Source organism: Stegostoma tigrinum, chromosome 9 (genome assembly GCF_030684315.1).
Source record: "Stegostoma tigrinum isolate sSteTig4 chromosome 9, sSteTig4.hap1, whole genome shotgun sequence".
Lineage (NCBI taxonomy): Eukaryota > Metazoa > Chordata > Chondrichthyes > Orectolobiformes > Stegostomatidae > Stegostoma > Stegostoma tigrinum.
In genome coordinates this window covers 98,792,850-98,810,614 of record NC_081362.1, presented here as the reverse complement: position 1 = coordinate 98,810,614, position 17,765 = coordinate 98,792,850, and the positions used below count along the sequence as shown (strand labels likewise).

Below are 17,765 nucleotides of genomic sequence, written 5' to 3'. Positions count from 1 at the left end.
CCCCATGGTAGGCTCATTCAGAAGGTCAGGAGGAATGGGATACAGGGGAACTTAGCTGCTTGGATACAGAATTGGCTGGCCAACAGAAGACAGCGAGTGGTAGTAGAAGGAAAATATTCTGCCTGGAAGTCAGTGGTGAGTGGGGTTCCACAGGGCTCTGTCCTTGGGCCTCTACTGTTTGTAATTTTTATTAATGACTTGGATGAGGGGATTGAAGGATGGGTCAGCAAGTTTGCAGACGACACAAAGGTCGGAGGTGTCGTTGACAGTGTAGAGGGCTGTTGTAGGCTGCAGCGGGACATTGACAGGATGCAGAGATGGGCTGAGAGGTGGCAGATGGAGTTCAACCTGGATAAATGCGAGGTGATGCATTTTGGAAGGTCGAATTTGAAAGCTGAGTACAGGATTAAGGATAGGATTCTCGGCAGTGCGGAGGAACAGAGGGATCTTGGTGCGCAGATACATAGTTCCCTTAAAATGGCCACCCAAGTGGACAGGGTTGTTAAGAAAGCATATGGTGTTTTGGCTTTCATTAACAGGGGGATTGAGTTTAGGAGTCGTGAGATCTTGTTGCAGTTCTATAAAGCTTTGGTTAGACCGCACTTGGAATACTGCGTCCAGTTCTGGTCGCTGTACTATAGTTAAGATGTGGATGCTTTGGAGAGGGTTCAGAGGAGGTTTACCAGGATGCTGCCTGGACTGGAGGGCTTATCTTATGAAGAGAGGTTGACTGAGCTTGGTCGCTTTTCATTGGAGAAAAGGAGGAGGAGAGGGGACCTAATTGAGGTATACAAGACAATGAGAGGCATAGATAGAGTTGAAAGCCAGAGACTATTTCCCAGGGCAGAAATGGCTAACACGAGGGGTCATAGTTTTAAGCTGGTTGGTGGAAAGTATAGAGGGGATGTCAGAGGCAGGTTCTTTACAGAGTTGTGAGAGCATGGAATGCGTTGCCAGCAGCAGTTGTGGAAGCAAGGTCATTGGGGTCATTTAAGAGACTGCTGGACATGCATATGGTCACAGAAATTTGAGGGTGCACACATGAGGATCAATGGTCGGCACAACATTGTGGGCTGAAGGGCCTGTTCTGTGCTGTACTGTTCTATGTTCTAATGTTCTATGTTTGGCCCAGGGGAAATCTCAGCTTACAAAGCACGAGGATACAACAGTATTGCAGGGCAGCTATTAGGATAACCATAAGACTAAGAAATAGGAACGAGAGAAGACCATTCAGCCCTTGAGCCTTCTCCGCCATTCAATTAGGTTCATGGCTGATCGGACATTCCTGACATCCACTTTCTTGCTTTTTCTCTCCAACACTCAATTCCCCAACTGATCCAGAATCTACTTATCTCAGCATTAAATGTACACAAGGACTGTACTCCCACAGCAGTGTCAATGAGATAAAAAGACTCAACCCCAAGGAAAAAAATTCCTCTTCACATTCTCAGAGCCAAGTGATCCCTCAACCAGTGCTCCAGAAGAAGCTCTGCAATCCTGCCACATCCAGTTATGAATGGTGAACGATTAAACTGCTCACAGAAGGAAGAGACTACACGAGTATCCCCATCCTCATTGATGGAAGAGCCCAACACATCAATGCAAAAGTAAGGCTGAAGCATTCACAGCAATCTTCAGCAGGAAGTGCCAAGTGGATGATCCATCTCAACCTCCTCCAGTGGTCCCCAGTGTTACAGATACCAGTCTTCAGCCAATTCAATTCCCTCCAGGAGATAGCAGGAACTGCAGATGCTGGAGAATCTGTGATAACAAGGTGTAGAGCTGGATGAACACAGCAGGCCAAGCAGCATCAGAGCAGGAAAGCTGACGTTTTGGACCAAGACCCTTCTTCAGAAAGCTTTCTAAGGAAGGGTCTCTGCCCAAAACATCAGTTTTCCTGCTCCTCTGCTGCTAGGCCTGCTGTTTTAACCAGCTGTTCACCTTGTTAGTTATCACAATTCCCTCCACATGATATTACAATATAGTTGAAGATATTGGACACTGCAAAGACTATGGGCCTTGATAATATTCTGCTAATAATACGGGAGCACAACTCTTCAGAACTTGCCACTCCCTTAACCAAGCTCTTCCAATACAGTCAGAACACTGACATTTAGCTGAAGTGGAAAATTACCCAGGACTGTCCTGTACACTGAAATGGTGATGAGGTGGATGTGGTCAAGACTTACAATTTCCTCAGAGTAAATATCAATCTATCCTAGTCCATCCACATCAACACTACAATCAAGAAAGCACACCATAGTCTCCTGAGGCATTGGAGGCAAAGGACATTTGGCACGTCCATAGACCCTTGCCAATTTTTCATAGAATGCTTTCTACGGTGCATTTATCTTAAAGCATCAGCATAGTATGGCAACTGCTCTTCAAGACACCAGAAACTAGAGTCATGAACACAGCCCAGTTCATCTCAAACCAGCCTTCCATTCATTGACTCCATCTGTTTTTCTGAGGCAGTGGGAACTACAATCAACATAAGCAAAGACCCCTCTCACCCTGGATACACTCTTCCATCAGGCAGAAGATACAGAAGTTTGAAAATATGTACCAACTGATTCAAGAACAGCTTCTTCCCTGCTGTTATCAGACATATGAATTGACCTCTGATATTACAGTTGATATTTCTCCATACCTTCTTTGTAGCTGTAACACTGTTCTGCATTATGTTCTATTACCATGATGTACTTAAGGGTGTGATTTGCCTGGATAGCACACAAAACAATATTTCTCACTGTATCACCGTACATGTGGTGATAAGTCAAAACACAACAAATCTAACCTGAATAATTACTGCCCCCGTCTACTCACAATCAGTAACAGCGCTATCATACAGCACCTGTTCAGCGACGCCCAGTTTGGGTTCCGCCAGGGCCACTCAGCTCCTGATCTCATTACAGCCTTGGTTCAAACAAGGACAAAGAGCTGAATTCCAGAGGGGTGAGGAGATGTGTGACAGCCCTCATTTAATGGAGTGTGACAAAGAGTCTGAGCAAAACTGGAGTCACTGGAAATCAGGGGAAAATTGCACTGGTTAGACTCATACCTAACAGAGATAGTCGTGATGTTGGAGGTCAATCATCTCAGCCCCAGGACATCTCTGCAGGTGTTCCTTAGTGTCCTTGGCCCAACCATCTTCAGCTGCGTAATGACCTTATCTCCATCATTAGGTCAGAAGTAGGGATGTTTGCCAATGATCACTTTGTCTGAGGGTGATGAGGGGAGGCAGTGGCCTAGTAGCATTATCACTGGACTGTTAATCCAGAGAGCCAGGTGGTGTCCTGGGGACACTGGTTCAAATCCTGCCATGGCAGATGGTAGCATTTGAATTCAATAAAATATCTGCTATTAAAAATCTAATGATGATCATGAATCCATTGTTGATTGTCAGGAAAAAACCCATCTGGTTCACTAATGCCCTTTAGGGAAGGAAACTGCCATCCTTACCTGGTCTGGTCTACATGTGACTCCAGACCAACAACAATATGGTTGAATCAACTTCCCTCTGGGCAATTAGGAACAGCAATAAATGCTGCCTAGCCAGCGATGCCCTCATCCCGTGAATGAATAAAGAGAAAATAAAAAGAGTTTATCATTTGCAACTCAAATACTGAAACAGTCCACGTCTAAATGCAACAAGACTTGCACAATGTCCAAGATTGGCCAAGACATTGGAGTTAGAAAAGCAAACAATCCTATAAAATGAAGACAGAGTTGGAAAGACTGGGATTACATGAAGATCCAACATTTGTGCAAGAACAAAATTTCAAGGGATTGGACTTTGAGGTATTAGCTACATGAAATGAAATTCACATTTTTATTCAAAATATCCTTCACTTGTTAATGCTGTAAATTATTTGACTTTTGTCGATTTGTTACAGTGAAAGTTTTGACCAGTGACTTTCCTTTCCCACCACCCAGCCAGCATTGTACTGATTCCTTGCTTCCCAAAAGGATTCATTATGGAAATAGCACCAGTCTTCCAGTTACTGGCTGAAAATCCTGGTACATCCTCACTGACAATATCGTGGGTCTACCTGCATGTGAACAGCAATGGTGGAAACTGGCTACTGACCACCAACTTCAAAGCAAAGTCCACATCCCATGATGAATAAAAGTAATTATTTATCTTTAGGAGATCATGATCAGGTAAGTTACAAAAAGGAACATGGGACAACTGCTGTCTACGCTGCTCCTTCCTTACCCAACAGGATCCACATGATCCCTGGTCACGGATTTCCTTGATGGTGGGACAATTTGGCCACTGTTCCCGAGAGTCAAAGTCTGTTGGAAGGTTCAAAGCAGTGAGCTTCTGAGATCTGTCATAGAAGCAAAAAATCAATTAGGAATATTCATCTTGTGCTGTGTTGCAAAAAAGTTCATGCACATTAGCCAGAAAGCATCCCTCATGAACAATAATCCGTTCAGCCCCTTGAGACTGTTCACTACTCAATGAGATCATGGTTGATTTGTACCTGATTTGATTCCATATCCCTGGAGAGCCACATCCAAAATAATGTTTCACTCTGATTCAAAGATTCACTTAACACTCAGAATCCGCAAGGTTTGTTGAAGCTGTATGGGTTGTGAGATTTTTCCAGGTTTTCACTTTATTTTCTTCGATGAAACATTTCCTGAGCTGTGAATGACCCAGCTCCACAATTTCCCTTGAAATAATGCTTCCACACACAAAACCCAGAACATACAGAAATACAAACACGCAAAAAAAATAGGAACAGAGGTAGATCATTTGGTTCTTAAAGCGTGCTCTGTCATTTGATAAGATCACAAGAGCTATTTGTTTCAAATCCCACATTCCCATTTGCCCGACAACTCCATCCTTGCCTAATAAGGCTCTATCCACCTTAAAATATTCAATGACACCAACGCCACTGCTAAGAATTCCAGTGTTGAACAAGATCTTTTCATCGTGTCCTGAAAACGTGGACTTAAAACAGCTCCCCTGCTTCTGCCCTGACCCACAAGGGGAACATCCTTTCCATATCCACCTTGTCAAAACCATTACAGATCATAAGCACTTAAATCCAGTCACCCCTCGAATCTCTAAAGTCTCATGGAAGCAAGTCCAGCCTGTCCAACTTTTCCTCAAAACTACCCACTCATTCCAGATATCATCTAGTAAACCTCCTCAGAACTGTCTCCAACGTATTTACATCCCTTAAGCCAGGAGACAAATCGTACATGCTACTAGAGATATGATCTGTATAACTAAAGCACAACTTTTTTTTAAAAAATTCTTCTTGCAATAAACAGCAGCATTCCATTACTACTTGAATTACACATTGCACCGGAACAGTCTCTTTTCAATGGATCACACACCAGAAATCCCTTTACCATGGAATCCTGCTGTCAGCTTCCATTTTGGTAATATTGCACATTTTTTTAATTCTTCCTGCCAAACAGAACTTCCCACATTATATACCATGACAGCTTTGTCCACTCATTCAACCTTTCTATCCATCTTCAACTTCCCATGTCTTCTTCACAATGTCCTTTCCCCATCTGTCCTGGTTTCATTTGTGACCCCAGCCACCCTTCATCAAAACCACTAAGTGTAAATTGTGAAAGGTTGAGATGCCAGCACAGACCCTTGAGAGACTCCAACTGTCACATCCTGTCAATCAGGAAGACACCCATTTACATGTGCTGTGTTTCTGGCAGCCAGCCAATCCTCTCTCCAAGCCTGGAAACAATAAGGACTGCAGATGCTGGGAGCCAATATCCACAGGTGAGAGGCTGATAATACACAGCAAGTCTAGTTGCCGCTTAAATGCCCCAATGAGGCTGACCTCACTACTCTCTCCTGCAAGGCATTCCACGCCCCAACCACTGAGTAAAGAACCTAGCTCTGACATCTCCCATATCTCTACCTCCACTCACTTTAAAACTATGCCCCCTCAGAATACCTACCTCCACCCTACAAAAAAGTATCTGGCTGTCCACTCTATCTATACCTCTGATCATTTTGTACACCTGTATCAGGTCAACTCTCATCCTTCATCATTCTAAAAGAGAAAAGCCTGAGTTCTCTCAACCTTTCCATGCAAGGTCTTCCCTCCATTCCAGGCAACATCCTGGTAAATCTCCTCTGCACCTTTTCCAACACCTCCACATCTTTCCTGTAACGAGGCGACCAGAACTGGACACAATACTCCAGATGTGTCCGAACCAGGCTTTTGTGTAGCTGGAGCATAACTTCACAGCTCTTGAATTCAGTCCCTCTATTAATGAAAGCTAACACACCTTACACCTTCTTAACAACTCTATCTGCCTGGTTGGCAGCTTTCAGGGAACTGTGAACATGAACGCCAAGATCCCTCTGCTCCTCCACACTGCCAAGAATCTTTCCATTAACCCTGTATTCTGCTTTCTAGTTTGTCCTTCCAAAATGAACTACCTCACACTTTTCAGGCTTAAACTTCATCTGCCACTTCTCAGCCCACCTCTGCATCCTATCAATGTCCCTTTGTAACCAAGAACAGCCCTCCGCACTGTCTACAACATGACCCACCTTTGTCTCCCTCCCACTTTTTTTTTAATATAGAGTTATATTTGTTACTTTCAATCTGATGAACTTTTCCAGAATATAGAGGACTTTAGAAAATTAACACCAAGGCATCTACTACCGCATTGACAACCTCACTTGAGAATCTATGATGAAATCCACCTCAGCCCAGAGATTTTCCAGTCACAGCCCAATTAGTACTACATCCCTGATAAATGCAATTTCACAGAGATCCTCTCTCCCTTGCACACAGCTATTACTCCAATGCTTTTTGTATCCTCTACAGTGAGAACAGAGGCTTGGTATGCATGTCCACTGGTCCTCTTAAGGTAGTGAGGCAGGTGGATGAAGTGGTTCAGAAGGCATATGAGATGCATGCCTTCATTAGTACAGACAGTTTAAAGAGCAGGGAGGTGATGTTGGGACTATATAAAAACAAAGGTTAATTTGGCCACAGCACGAGTACTGTGCTGTTGTGGAATCCACATTATAGGAGGGATGTCACAGCACTGGAGAGGGTGGGCAAGTGGTTCGTGAAGGATGGTATTAGACCTGGGGTCACACCAGACAGCTCAGGGCCTATTGGTCTGACCTTGGTTCTCAGTGGTATGGATTCATGGTCCATCTCTGGAGGGAGACCAATGAATAAACAAAACAAAAAAAATTCTCATCCCAAAGACAAAAGCCAAACCTGACCCTGTTCTGTCCAGGTCCGTCCCCTTGGAGACCGCCGCCTCCAAAGCCCCTGCTTTACCCCTCACCTTAAGGGCAGTTTCGGTCCATTGAGGAACGTCCCACACAGTCTCTTCACATAACTCCAAGGAACATTCTGGAAATTGTGACCAGCCTGGAAAACAAGGCCATTGTTAGATCTCTTAGAGCCCCCAGCCCAATCAATATCAGTTCACATTTAAGGCGTGGGCTATCTTAAAAAAGTATCCTACACTTCAGTGACTGTGACCCTTCCCATCCCCTGCCCCCACTCCAAAGGTCCCTCCCCAACCCCTCCCCTAGCTGCAGTTACTGACCTGCCAGGTAGTGTTCAGTTTGTTGATGAAGATCACCATATTCTGGGACAGGGGCTCCAAATCTGGCAATGGGTTGGCCATCACCATGGAAACACAGAGGAATGAGGCAAAGATGAACATCATACTTGTCAGTAATCTTCAAGTCAGCAACTGTAAAAGAGGAAGATTGAAATGTGTCCTTGATAGCACACGAGAGGGGGGTGGTGGTGGGAGAGACTATCAGAGAGGGAGTGCAAGAGTATCTGAGAGAGTGAGAAAATGGGCGTGAAAGACTGGAAGAGATTGTGACATTGATGGGTCGAAGCGAGGGGAACAGAAACAGGGAGTGGAGGGAAACAGAAGGAGGAATATATAAAGATACAGAAAGATAGAGAGAAAGGAGAGACTGACCAAAAGGAAGTGTTTGAGAAGTGGGCAGGAAGAAATTCAGAGAATGGGGGGTGGTGTAGAGGGGTTAAGAGCAAGAGAGACAGATGGATTTGTAATGACATTGTCAGAAATGTTTCTCATCCAATCCCTGAAACAGTTTGTCAAGCAGTCTATGAACTGAGGGGCTTGCTCAAAGATATTTACTACAGTACCTTTGTTGCATACATCTAATTTCCTGTTTAATACCATTCCTTACGTTACCCACTATTGTTTAAGAGACCTACAATCAACTTTCCCTCATGTTTTCCACCATTTGTTGCTTCTTAGTAAGATGTTGACTGATTCCACATCTCAATCGCCTGCGTAGATATCCTCTCTCACTATTCCACTGATTTTATCTTTAGTAAAAGAGAAGCCAAAATGGAAAGGACATGGGGTGACATAGTTAGTGAAAGATAGAGAAACTTTAGATATTCAGTTCACAGCCTTGGTCAACCTGCAACCATGTCTCTATAGTTGAAATTGTATCATACCTCTTCACAAGTATTAACACTTAATTTATCTACATTATTGTAAACATGCTGTGCTCTCAGACAGCGTCCCTTTTTAACTTTTTGTACTCCAGCCCTAGTTTCTGCTAGCTCGTTTTCTTTGCCTTCCACTTTAGCTTTCTAATTTTTATCTCAAAGAAACACAGGAAAGAGGAGTAGGAGAAAGCCATTCAGCCCTTCAATCTGCTCCACCATTGATTATGATCATGGCTGATCATCCAATGCAGTAGCCCATGCCTGTTTTTCCTACAAATCCTTTGATCAAGAGCAATATTCGTCTTTAAGACCATGAAACTAGAAGAAACAGGAACAGGGAGAGGCTGCTCCTCTATTCAATAGGATCATGGCTCATCCCACACTTCCTCTTTCCCACCCTTTCCCCATAACCCTTGATCAAGAATCTTTGGCAGCCTTAAAACATACAAAAGGACTCCTGACACCCACAGCTCCCTGTGGTAAGGTGTTCCAAAGACACTCAATCCTCAGAAGAAAGAAACTCCTCAAAACCACACACAGAAAGCAGTTGAGACCTCAACATTGAAGCGAACTCTCTCTCTCTGCCCCTCTAGATTAAATCCTTCCCCACAGTAACAGCAAACGTACCTGGGAGAACCTCTGTTCCAGTTCTGATCAGGGGCAACCCCATCCACTTTTAACAGGCCCTGTTTTCCCCAGAATTGGCCCCAATGCCTCAAGTTGAAATCCCTATGTCCTACATCAACCCTCCAGTCATGTATTCCAACTATTCCTGATCTCACTAGCACATAGCCGCAGGAATAATCCTGAGATTCTTTAATTTGAAGGTCTGTTTTGTAATATATTTTCTTGTTTGTGTATTTTGCTTACACAACTTCATCTTCCTTTGTTTAGGTCACTGATATCAACATGAACTATGATCTCAAGCTATTCTTCCTACTTCAGAATCTCCTGCAACCAGTGACGTTTTGCTGCCTCCTTAAGGCCAGTATTAAAGCCCCTGGGCCATGGAATTAGCTCTTATTGCATTCCCTTAAATCTCCCCAGCAATATCCAAAAGCTATTTGTTTTGTTGGAGAGTCACAATCCGAGGCACTGCAGTCCTATGGGATCATAAAGGCAACAGTCAGATCCCATCCACATACTCTTCTTCCTACTTCATGCTCAAACTATTTCATTATCCTTCTGCCCATCAATAACACACTCCCTCTTTGTTGAGGTTTCAGGTCAGGACCCTTCTTCAGAAACTCATTCTATGTTGAGATAGTAAGAGCTGCCAAAGCAAGAGTCAGAGATAGTGTAGAGCTGGATGAACACAGCAAGCCAGGCAGCAGAGATAAAAATCTGAAGAAGGATCCAGACCTGAAACGTCAGCCTTCCTGCTCTGCTGTGATCATCCAGCTCCACACCATGTTGACTCCCTTTATGTGTCTCTCTCTCAGCACCCTTCCTCTTTCCCTGCACCATTTAAGTCAAATTTGATTTTCAGAAGAGAAAAAGGATATTAATGAAGGCACAATATTGCTTTATTCCTACCCTACCCCCTCATTCCCTCCCTCCACTTCTTCCTCACTGTCCTTTACCCTTCCTTACCACATGTCAATTTCTTCCCACCCACCCCCCAAATTTTCTACATCTTGTCTATCCTTAGCCTATTGCCTTCCTCCCTCTGCCTCTCTTTCTCCCATTCCCACCCTCTCCATTCTCTTATTTACACTCATCTAGAACATAGAACATTACAGCACAGTACAGGCCCTTCGGTCCTCGACGTTGTGCCGACCTGTCATACCGATCTCAAGCCCAGCTAACCTACACTATTCCATGTACGTCCATATGCTCATCCAACGACGACTTAAATGTACCTAAAGTTGGCGAATCTACTACCGTTGCAGGCAAAGTGTTCCATTCCCTTACTACTCCGAGTAAAGAAACTACCTCTGACATCTGTCCTATATCTTTCACCCCTCAATTTAAAGCTATGCCCCCTCATGCTCGCCGTCACCATCCTAGGAAAAAGGCTCTCCCTATCCACCGTATCTAACCCTCTGATTATTTTATATGTTTCAATTAAGTCACCTCTCAACCTCCTTCTCTCTAACGAAAACAGCCTCAAGTCCCTCAGCCTTTCCTCGTAAGACCTTCCCTCCATACCAGGCAATATCCTAGTAAATCTCCTCTGCACCCTTTCCAAAGCTTCCACATCCTTCTTATAATGCGGTGACCAGAATTGTACGCAATACTCTAAGTGCGGCCACACCAGAGTTTTGTACAGCTGCAGCATAACCTCTTGGTTCCAGAACTCGATCCCTCTATTAATAATAGCTAAAACACTGTATGCCTTCTTAACAGCCCTGTCAACCTGGGTGGCAACTTTCAAGGATCTGTGTACGTGGACACCGAGATGTCTCTGCTCATCTACACTACGAAGAATCTTACCATTAGCCCAGTACTTTGCCTTCTGCTTACTCCTACCAAAGTGCATCACCTCACATTTGTCTGCATTAAACTACATTTGCAACCTCTCAGCCCAGCTCTGCAGCTTGTCTGTGTCTCTCTGCAACCTACAGCATCCTTCATCACTATCCACAACTCCACCGACCTTAGTGTCGTCTGCAAATTTACTAACCCATCCTTCTACACCCTCATCCAGGTCATTTATAAAAATGACAAACAGCAGTGGACCCAACACTAGTAACTGGTCTCCAGGATCTATTCCCTTAGGTTCAGGCTCTCTTTCCTTCTCTATCCTTGGCCTTCTTCTCTTCTCCCTCTCCTTCCCAAATCCCTCTCTCCCCATATTTCTCTTTTCTCTCTCTCTCTCTCTCTCTCTCTCTGCTTCGGAATACATGCTCCTCCTCACCCTCGCTCCACATTCTGGCTCTCTTTTTCACCTCACTTTCTCCCTGCTCTCTGTCTTTTTGGTCCCTTACAGTTACGCACTCTCTGTCTTTAAGGCCTCCCACCTTCGCCCACCCACACGGCAGCTCTCTTACCCCAAGACAGTAGGAACTGCAGATGCTGGAGAATCTGAGATAACAAAGTGTACAGCTGGATGAACACAGCTGTATCAGATGAGCAGGAAAGCTGACGGTTCGGGTCTAGACCCTTCTTCAGAAAGCTCTCTCACCCTGCCTCATTGACCCTTTGCAATGAGATTTCTGCCTTTACTTCCTGCTTTGCTATTAACTCACGCTCCGCTGACTCAGCAGCTGAGTGTGTTGTGAAACGCCCCAGTCAAATGATCCATGACTCCAGTCAGCTGGCCCTTACCCTCTGCTGACAAAGCAGCTCACGTGACTGAGCGAAGGGTTTTAAATAAAGAACAAATAAAAAGGAAGCAAGATTATCATGGATGAGGGAGAAGAAAAAGAGGAGAGAATTTAAGCCGTCCCCGCCCGATGGGGACATTGTAGAGAAAGTTCCAATCTGTATCGAACCCCCAGCTGTCCCTGTCCCGGGAGTGTTTAATAAACACACGGTGGCTTGTTTGATGGGGTCAGTGTTGATTGTATGCTCCATACTGTCATGGTGTCCATGCTGTTCATGTCACCTGCGGTTACATTGTCTGTCCCTTTCCTATTCGTGGAGACAGTAAGGACTGCAGATGCTGGAATCAATTGACTTTCCTGTTCCTCGGATGCTGCCTGACCAGCTGTGTTTTCATAGTCCAGCCCGTCACTTATTTATGCTGCTGTTTCTCAGCACTCATAAGGTGCAAACAACAAACAAGATCAGGCCACGTGGCCGTTTCAGCCTGATCCACCATTCAGTAAGAACACAGCTGATCTGACTTTAACCTCAACTCTACCCTCCTGCATATCCCGACAATCTTTTATCCCTTTGGCAATCAAGAACCTGTTTTCCCTCAGCCTTAAATTTATTTAAAGATTCTGCGTCCGCTGCCTTTTGAGGAAGGAAATTCCAAAGACTCTAAAGTCTCTGAGACGTAAAGTAATTCTCCGTTTACCTCTGCCTCCTAATTCTAGATTCACCCACAAGAGGAGCCATCCTTTCCACATCCATTCATTCAAGTCCCCTCAGGATCTTATCTGTTTCAATTAAGTCACCTTTGACTCTTCTAAACTCCAGAGGATACTGGCCTAGCTTTCCTCAAATACCAATCCAATCCTTCCTGGATGTCAAATAGGTCAGGAGAGAGAGTTCATTTTATTTTGTGGTATCATACCAAGTGTGCCACAGCTTTCTGGAATTTGCTTTGATTTCTGCTCATTGTTTCAAAATCCCTCCGAGCTGTTTACAAAGGAATCCTTCCAACAATGCAACCCCACGGGCCCTCCAACTATCCTTCAACATCACACAAATGTGAAAATTTCAACTCAAGCTTGTACCACACTGCAAAATGTTTCACTCCTTCAAATGCCACATAACATTCCAGTGCCCAATAGCCTCTAAGCTCCTTTTCCTCGTTTTTGGAAAGGCACAGAATGTTGTCTCCCAGTTTGTTGCCAAACTCATTGCCTGTCACTGTGAGAGTTCTCATGGCTTCCTCCGCTTGGTCCCAACAGTAAATCTTTCCTCCTGTCTCCCTACGAACTTCAGCTTTCAACAGCATGCTTCAGTGTGTTCAGTCCTGCCCTGCATTTATTTCCTGAACTCGAATCTGGCTCAGCTAAACTTTCAACACCCACAGCGTGCTGCACTCAACCAATAGTAGCATAATATTTCTTCAGAGCCTTAACTCCAACACTGAACTGCCAACTGACTCCAAGAATGACTCCCTGAGTTCTGGCTGCACAGAACCATCAACTGCTCCTTGCTTCAGAGACAATGGGAACTGCAGATGCTGGAGAATCTGAGATAACAAAGTGTGGATTTGGACGAACACAGCAGGCCAAGCAGCATCTTGGGAACACAAAAGCTGATGTTTGAGGCCTTGACCCTTCATCAGAAAAGGGGGAGGGGAGAGGGTACTGAAATAAATAGGGAGAGAGGGTGAGGCAGACTGAAGGTGGATAGAGGAGAAGATAGGTGGAGAGGAGACAGACAAGTTAAAGGGGTGGGGATGGAGCCTGTAGAGGTGAGTATGTGTGAGGAGGTCGGGAGGGGACAGGTCAGTCCAGGGCGGATGGACAAGTCAAGGGGGCAGGATGAGGTTAGGAAGTAGGAGATGGAGGTGGGTCTTGAGGTGGGAGGAGGGGATAGGCGAGAGGAAGAATAGGTTAGGAAATAGGATGCGCTGGGCTGGTTTATGGGATGCAGTGGGGGGAGGGGAGATTTTGAAGCTTGTGAAATTCACATTGATACCATTGGGCTGCAGGGTTCCCAAGCGGAATATGAGTTGCTGTTCCTGCAACCTTCGGGTGGCATCGTTATGGCACTGCAGGAGGCCCAGGATGGACATGTCGTCTAAGGAATGGGAGGGGAAGTTGAAATGGTTTGCGACTGGGAGGTGCAGTTGTTTATTGCGAACTGAGTGTAGGTGTTCTGCAAAGCGGTCCCCAAGCCACAATGTGTACAGCGGATGCAGTATACCACATTGGCAGATGTGCAGGTGAACATCTGCTTGATGTGGAAAGTCATCTTGGGGCCTGGGATCGGGATGAGAGAGGTGGTGTGGGGGCAAGTGTAACACTTCCTATGGTTGCAGGGGTAAGTGCAGGGCGTGGTGGGGTTGGAGGGCAGTGTGGAGCAAACAAGGGAGTCCTGGAGAGAGTGGTCACTCCGAAAAGCAGACAGGGGTGGGGATGGAAAAATGTCTTTGATGGTGGGGTCGGATTGTAGATGGCGGAAGTGTAGGGGGATGATACATTGTATCCGGAGGTTGGTGGGGTAGTATGTGAGGACGAGGGGAATCCTCTTTGGGCGGTTATTGCGGGGATGGGATGTGAGGGATGAGTTGCGGGAATTAGGGAGACATGGTCGAGGGCGTTCTTGACAACTGTGGTGGGAGTAGTTGTGGTCCTTGAAGAACGAGGACATCTGGGATGTACGGGAGTGGAATACCTCATCCTGAGAGCAGATGTGGCAGAGGCAAAGGAATTGGGAATAGGGGATGGAATTTTTGCAGGGAGGTGGGTGGGAGGAGGTGTATTCTAGGTAGCTGTGGGAGTCGTGGGCTTGAAATGGATATCAGCTTCTCACGGGTTCCAAACTCTGCATACCTAAAGTAGTTCATTTTGCTTTCTGAAAAGTAGACTTAATGGTTTTTGACTGCATGGGCCCAGCTTCTGTCACTAACCGCTTTTCAACTTTAACTGCAGAAATATTCAGTGATTTGTACAGTTCTGGTCACCACACTGCCCCCCAACCCCACCACACTTGGCACTTTCCCCTGCAACCGCAGGAAGTGCTACACTTGCCCCCACACCTCCTCCCTCACCCCCATCCCAGGCCCAAAGATGACCTTCCACATCAAACAGATGTTCACCTGCACATCTGCCAATGTGGTACACTGCATCTGTTGTAACTGTCGTGGGCTCCTCTACATCGGGGAAACCAAGCAGAGGCTTGGGGACCGCTTTGCAGAGCACCTACGCTCGGTTCGCAATAAACAACTGCATCACCCAGTCACGAACCATTTTAACTCCCCCTCGCATTCCTTAGACGACATGTCCATCCTGGGCCTCCTGCAGTGCCACAATGATGCCATCCGTAGGTTGCAGGAACAGCAACTCATATTCCGCTTGGGAACCCTGCAGCCCAATGGTATCAACGTGGACTTCACAAGCTTCAAAATCTCCCCTCCCCCCACTGCATCCCAAAACCAGCTCAGCTCGTCCCCGCCCCTCCACTGCATCCCAAAACCAGCTCAGCTTGTCCCCGGCTGCCTAACCTGTTCCTCCTCTCACCTATCCCCTCCCCCCACTTGGGATTGCACAGAGTCAATAGGGAAATCAGCTCAGTGATAATGGGAACTGCAGATGCTGGAGAATCCAAGATAACAAAGTGTGAAGCTGGATGAACACAGCAGGCCAAGCAGCATCTCAGGAGCACAAAAGCTGACGTTTCGGGCCTAGACCCTTCATCAGAAAGGGGGATGGGGAGAGGGTTCTGGAATAAATAGGGAGAGAGGGGGAGGCGGACCGAAGATGGAGAGAAAAGAAGATAGGTGGAGAGGTGAGTATAGGTGGGGAGGTAGGGAGGGGATAGGTCAGTCCAGGGAAGACGGACAGGTCAAGGAGGTGGGATGAGGTTAGTAGGGAGGAGATGGAGGTGCGGCTTGGGGTGGGAGGAAGGGATGGGTGAGAGGAAGAACAGGTCAGCTCAACAAGTCTCTACTGGTGAAGACAAATGTAGGTCCCTTGGTCAGAAAAGGGAATTTACAATGGGAACAAAGAAATGGCTGACCAATTAAATACATACTTTGGTTCTGTGTTCACAAAGAATGACACAATTAACATCCCAGAAATCAGAGATAATGGGAACTGCAGATGCTGGAGAATCCAAGATAATAAAATGTGAGGCTGGATGAACACAGCAGGCCAAGCAGCATCTCAGGAGCACAAAAGCTGACGTTTCGAGCCTCTCTGATGAAGGGTCTAGGCCCGAAACGTCAGCTTTTGTGCTCCTGAGATGCTGCTTGCCCTGCTGTGTTCATCCAGCCTCACATTTTATTATCTAACATCCCAGAAATGTTGGGGAACATGGTTTATTGAGAGAGAGCACTGTACAACATCTGTATTTGTATGGAAATGTTGGAGGAACTGATGGGATTGAAGACCGATAAATCCCCAGGGCCTGCTAATCCACATTCCAGAATACACAATTAAGTGGCTCTAGAAACAGTGAATGCATTGGTGGTCATCTTCCAAGATTCTATAAGCTTGCCATCAATCCCATCATTTCCTACCTACTAACCTCATCCCGCCCCCTCGACCTGTCCGTCCTCCCCGGACTGTGAAGGAAAAAATTTGAGTTAATATTTCAGGTCCAGTCAGTTCTGAAGAAGGATCACCAGACCCGAAACATTAACTCTATTTTTTTCCTTCACAGATGCTACCTAACCTGCTGAGCTTTTCCAGCAAAGCAGCATCTCAGGAGCACAAAAGCTGACGTTTCGGGCCTAGACCTTTAATCTAGGCCCGAAACGTCAGCTTTTGTGCTCCTGAGATGCTGCTTGGCCTGCTGTGTTCATCCAGCTTCAGACTTTACTATCTTGGATTCTCCAGCATCTGCAGTTCCCATTATCACTGAGCTTTTCCAGCGACTTTGTTTTTGTTCCTTTTATTAGATTTAGATCTTGTCATTGAGTTAACAATTCAGTTTTCAAAACTGATGAGGAGATTAGAGATATTGATGCTGGAACTTTCTCTGATGATTATGAAGTTTTTCTCTAAGATATTTCTTCAACTGGTTTCTTTCAGAATTATATTATTACTCATTGTGACAGAGAGAATGAGATAGCATCACTTCCTTGAAATCTGATAGAGTCTGGAATTAAAGTTGGAAACATCTTTATCTCTCTTTTAAAACCTTTTCTTACAAAATCTTTTTCGTTTGTAAAGAGCAGACAATGCCCAACGTTTCCTACTTTTTGTCATTTCCATACAAAAATGTTGCATGGTTGAATCTTTTGCAACCCAGAAATCGTCCAAATGTTAATTTTCCAAATACTTATAGTCCATAAATATTTGTGTGTTCCTAACATGATTCACCATTTATATATAAAAAAATTGAGGGATGTGGGTGACACTGTCTGGGCCCAGCATTTATTGCCTAAATCTAGTCTCCCTTGAGAAGGTGGGGGTGAGCTGCCTTCTTGAACTGCTGAGGTCCATGTGCTGTAGGTTGACCGACAGTGCCCTGAGGGAGGGAATTCCAGGATTTTGACCCAGCGACAGTGAAAGAATGGCGATATTATTTCCAAATCAGGATGGTGAGCGGCTTGGAAGGTGATGGTGTTCCAATGTATCTGGTGCCCTAGATCTTCAAGATGGAAGTGGTCGTGAGATGGAAGGTGCTATCTGAAAACACTGGTGGTGGAGAGAGTAGATGCTTGTGGATGTGGTGCCAATCAAGTGGCTGCTTTGTCCTGGATGGTGTTGACCTTCTTGAGTGTTGTTGGGACTGCCCCCACCCAGGCAAGTGGGGAGTGTTCCAGCTCACTGCTGACTTGTGCTTGTAGATGGTGGACAGGCTTTGGGGAGTCAGAAGGTGAGTTACTCACTGTAGTGTTCATAGTCTCTGACCTGCTCTTGTAGCCGCTGTGTTTATGTGGTGAGTCCTGTTGAGTTTCTGGTCAATGGTAACCCCCTAGGATGTTGATAGTGGGGGATACAGTGACGGTAACACCATTGAATGACTAGGGTCAGTGGTTAAACTGTCTCTTATTAGAGATTG

At 45.5% G+C, this 17,765-nt stretch overlaps 1 protein-coding gene across 2 annotated transcripts in view; it reads right to left on the bottom strand.

The window, feature by feature from the left end:
- ctsba (cathepsin Ba) overlaps positions 1-11,687 on the bottom strand; it is a 32,482-nt gene extending 20,795 nt beyond the window's left edge. The window contains exons 1-4 of one of the 2 annotated variants that reach the window (XM_048536785.2): positions 11,459-11,687; positions 7,570-7,719; positions 7,303-7,388; positions 4,220-4,334 (exon numbers count right to left, since the gene is read on the bottom strand). In XM_048536785.2, the coding sequence (XP_048392742.1) occupies positions 4,220-4,334; positions 7,303-7,388; positions 7,570-7,692 (324 nt within the window). In that variant the 5' untranslated portion in view covers positions 7,693-7,719; positions 11,459-11,687. The remainder of the gene's footprint in view (positions 1-4,219; positions 4,335-7,302; positions 7,389-7,569; positions 7,720-11,458) is intronic. The other variant, XM_048536786.2, reaches the window with a different exon arrangement.
- Between the last annotated feature and the right edge of the window lie 6,078 nt (positions 11,688-17,765).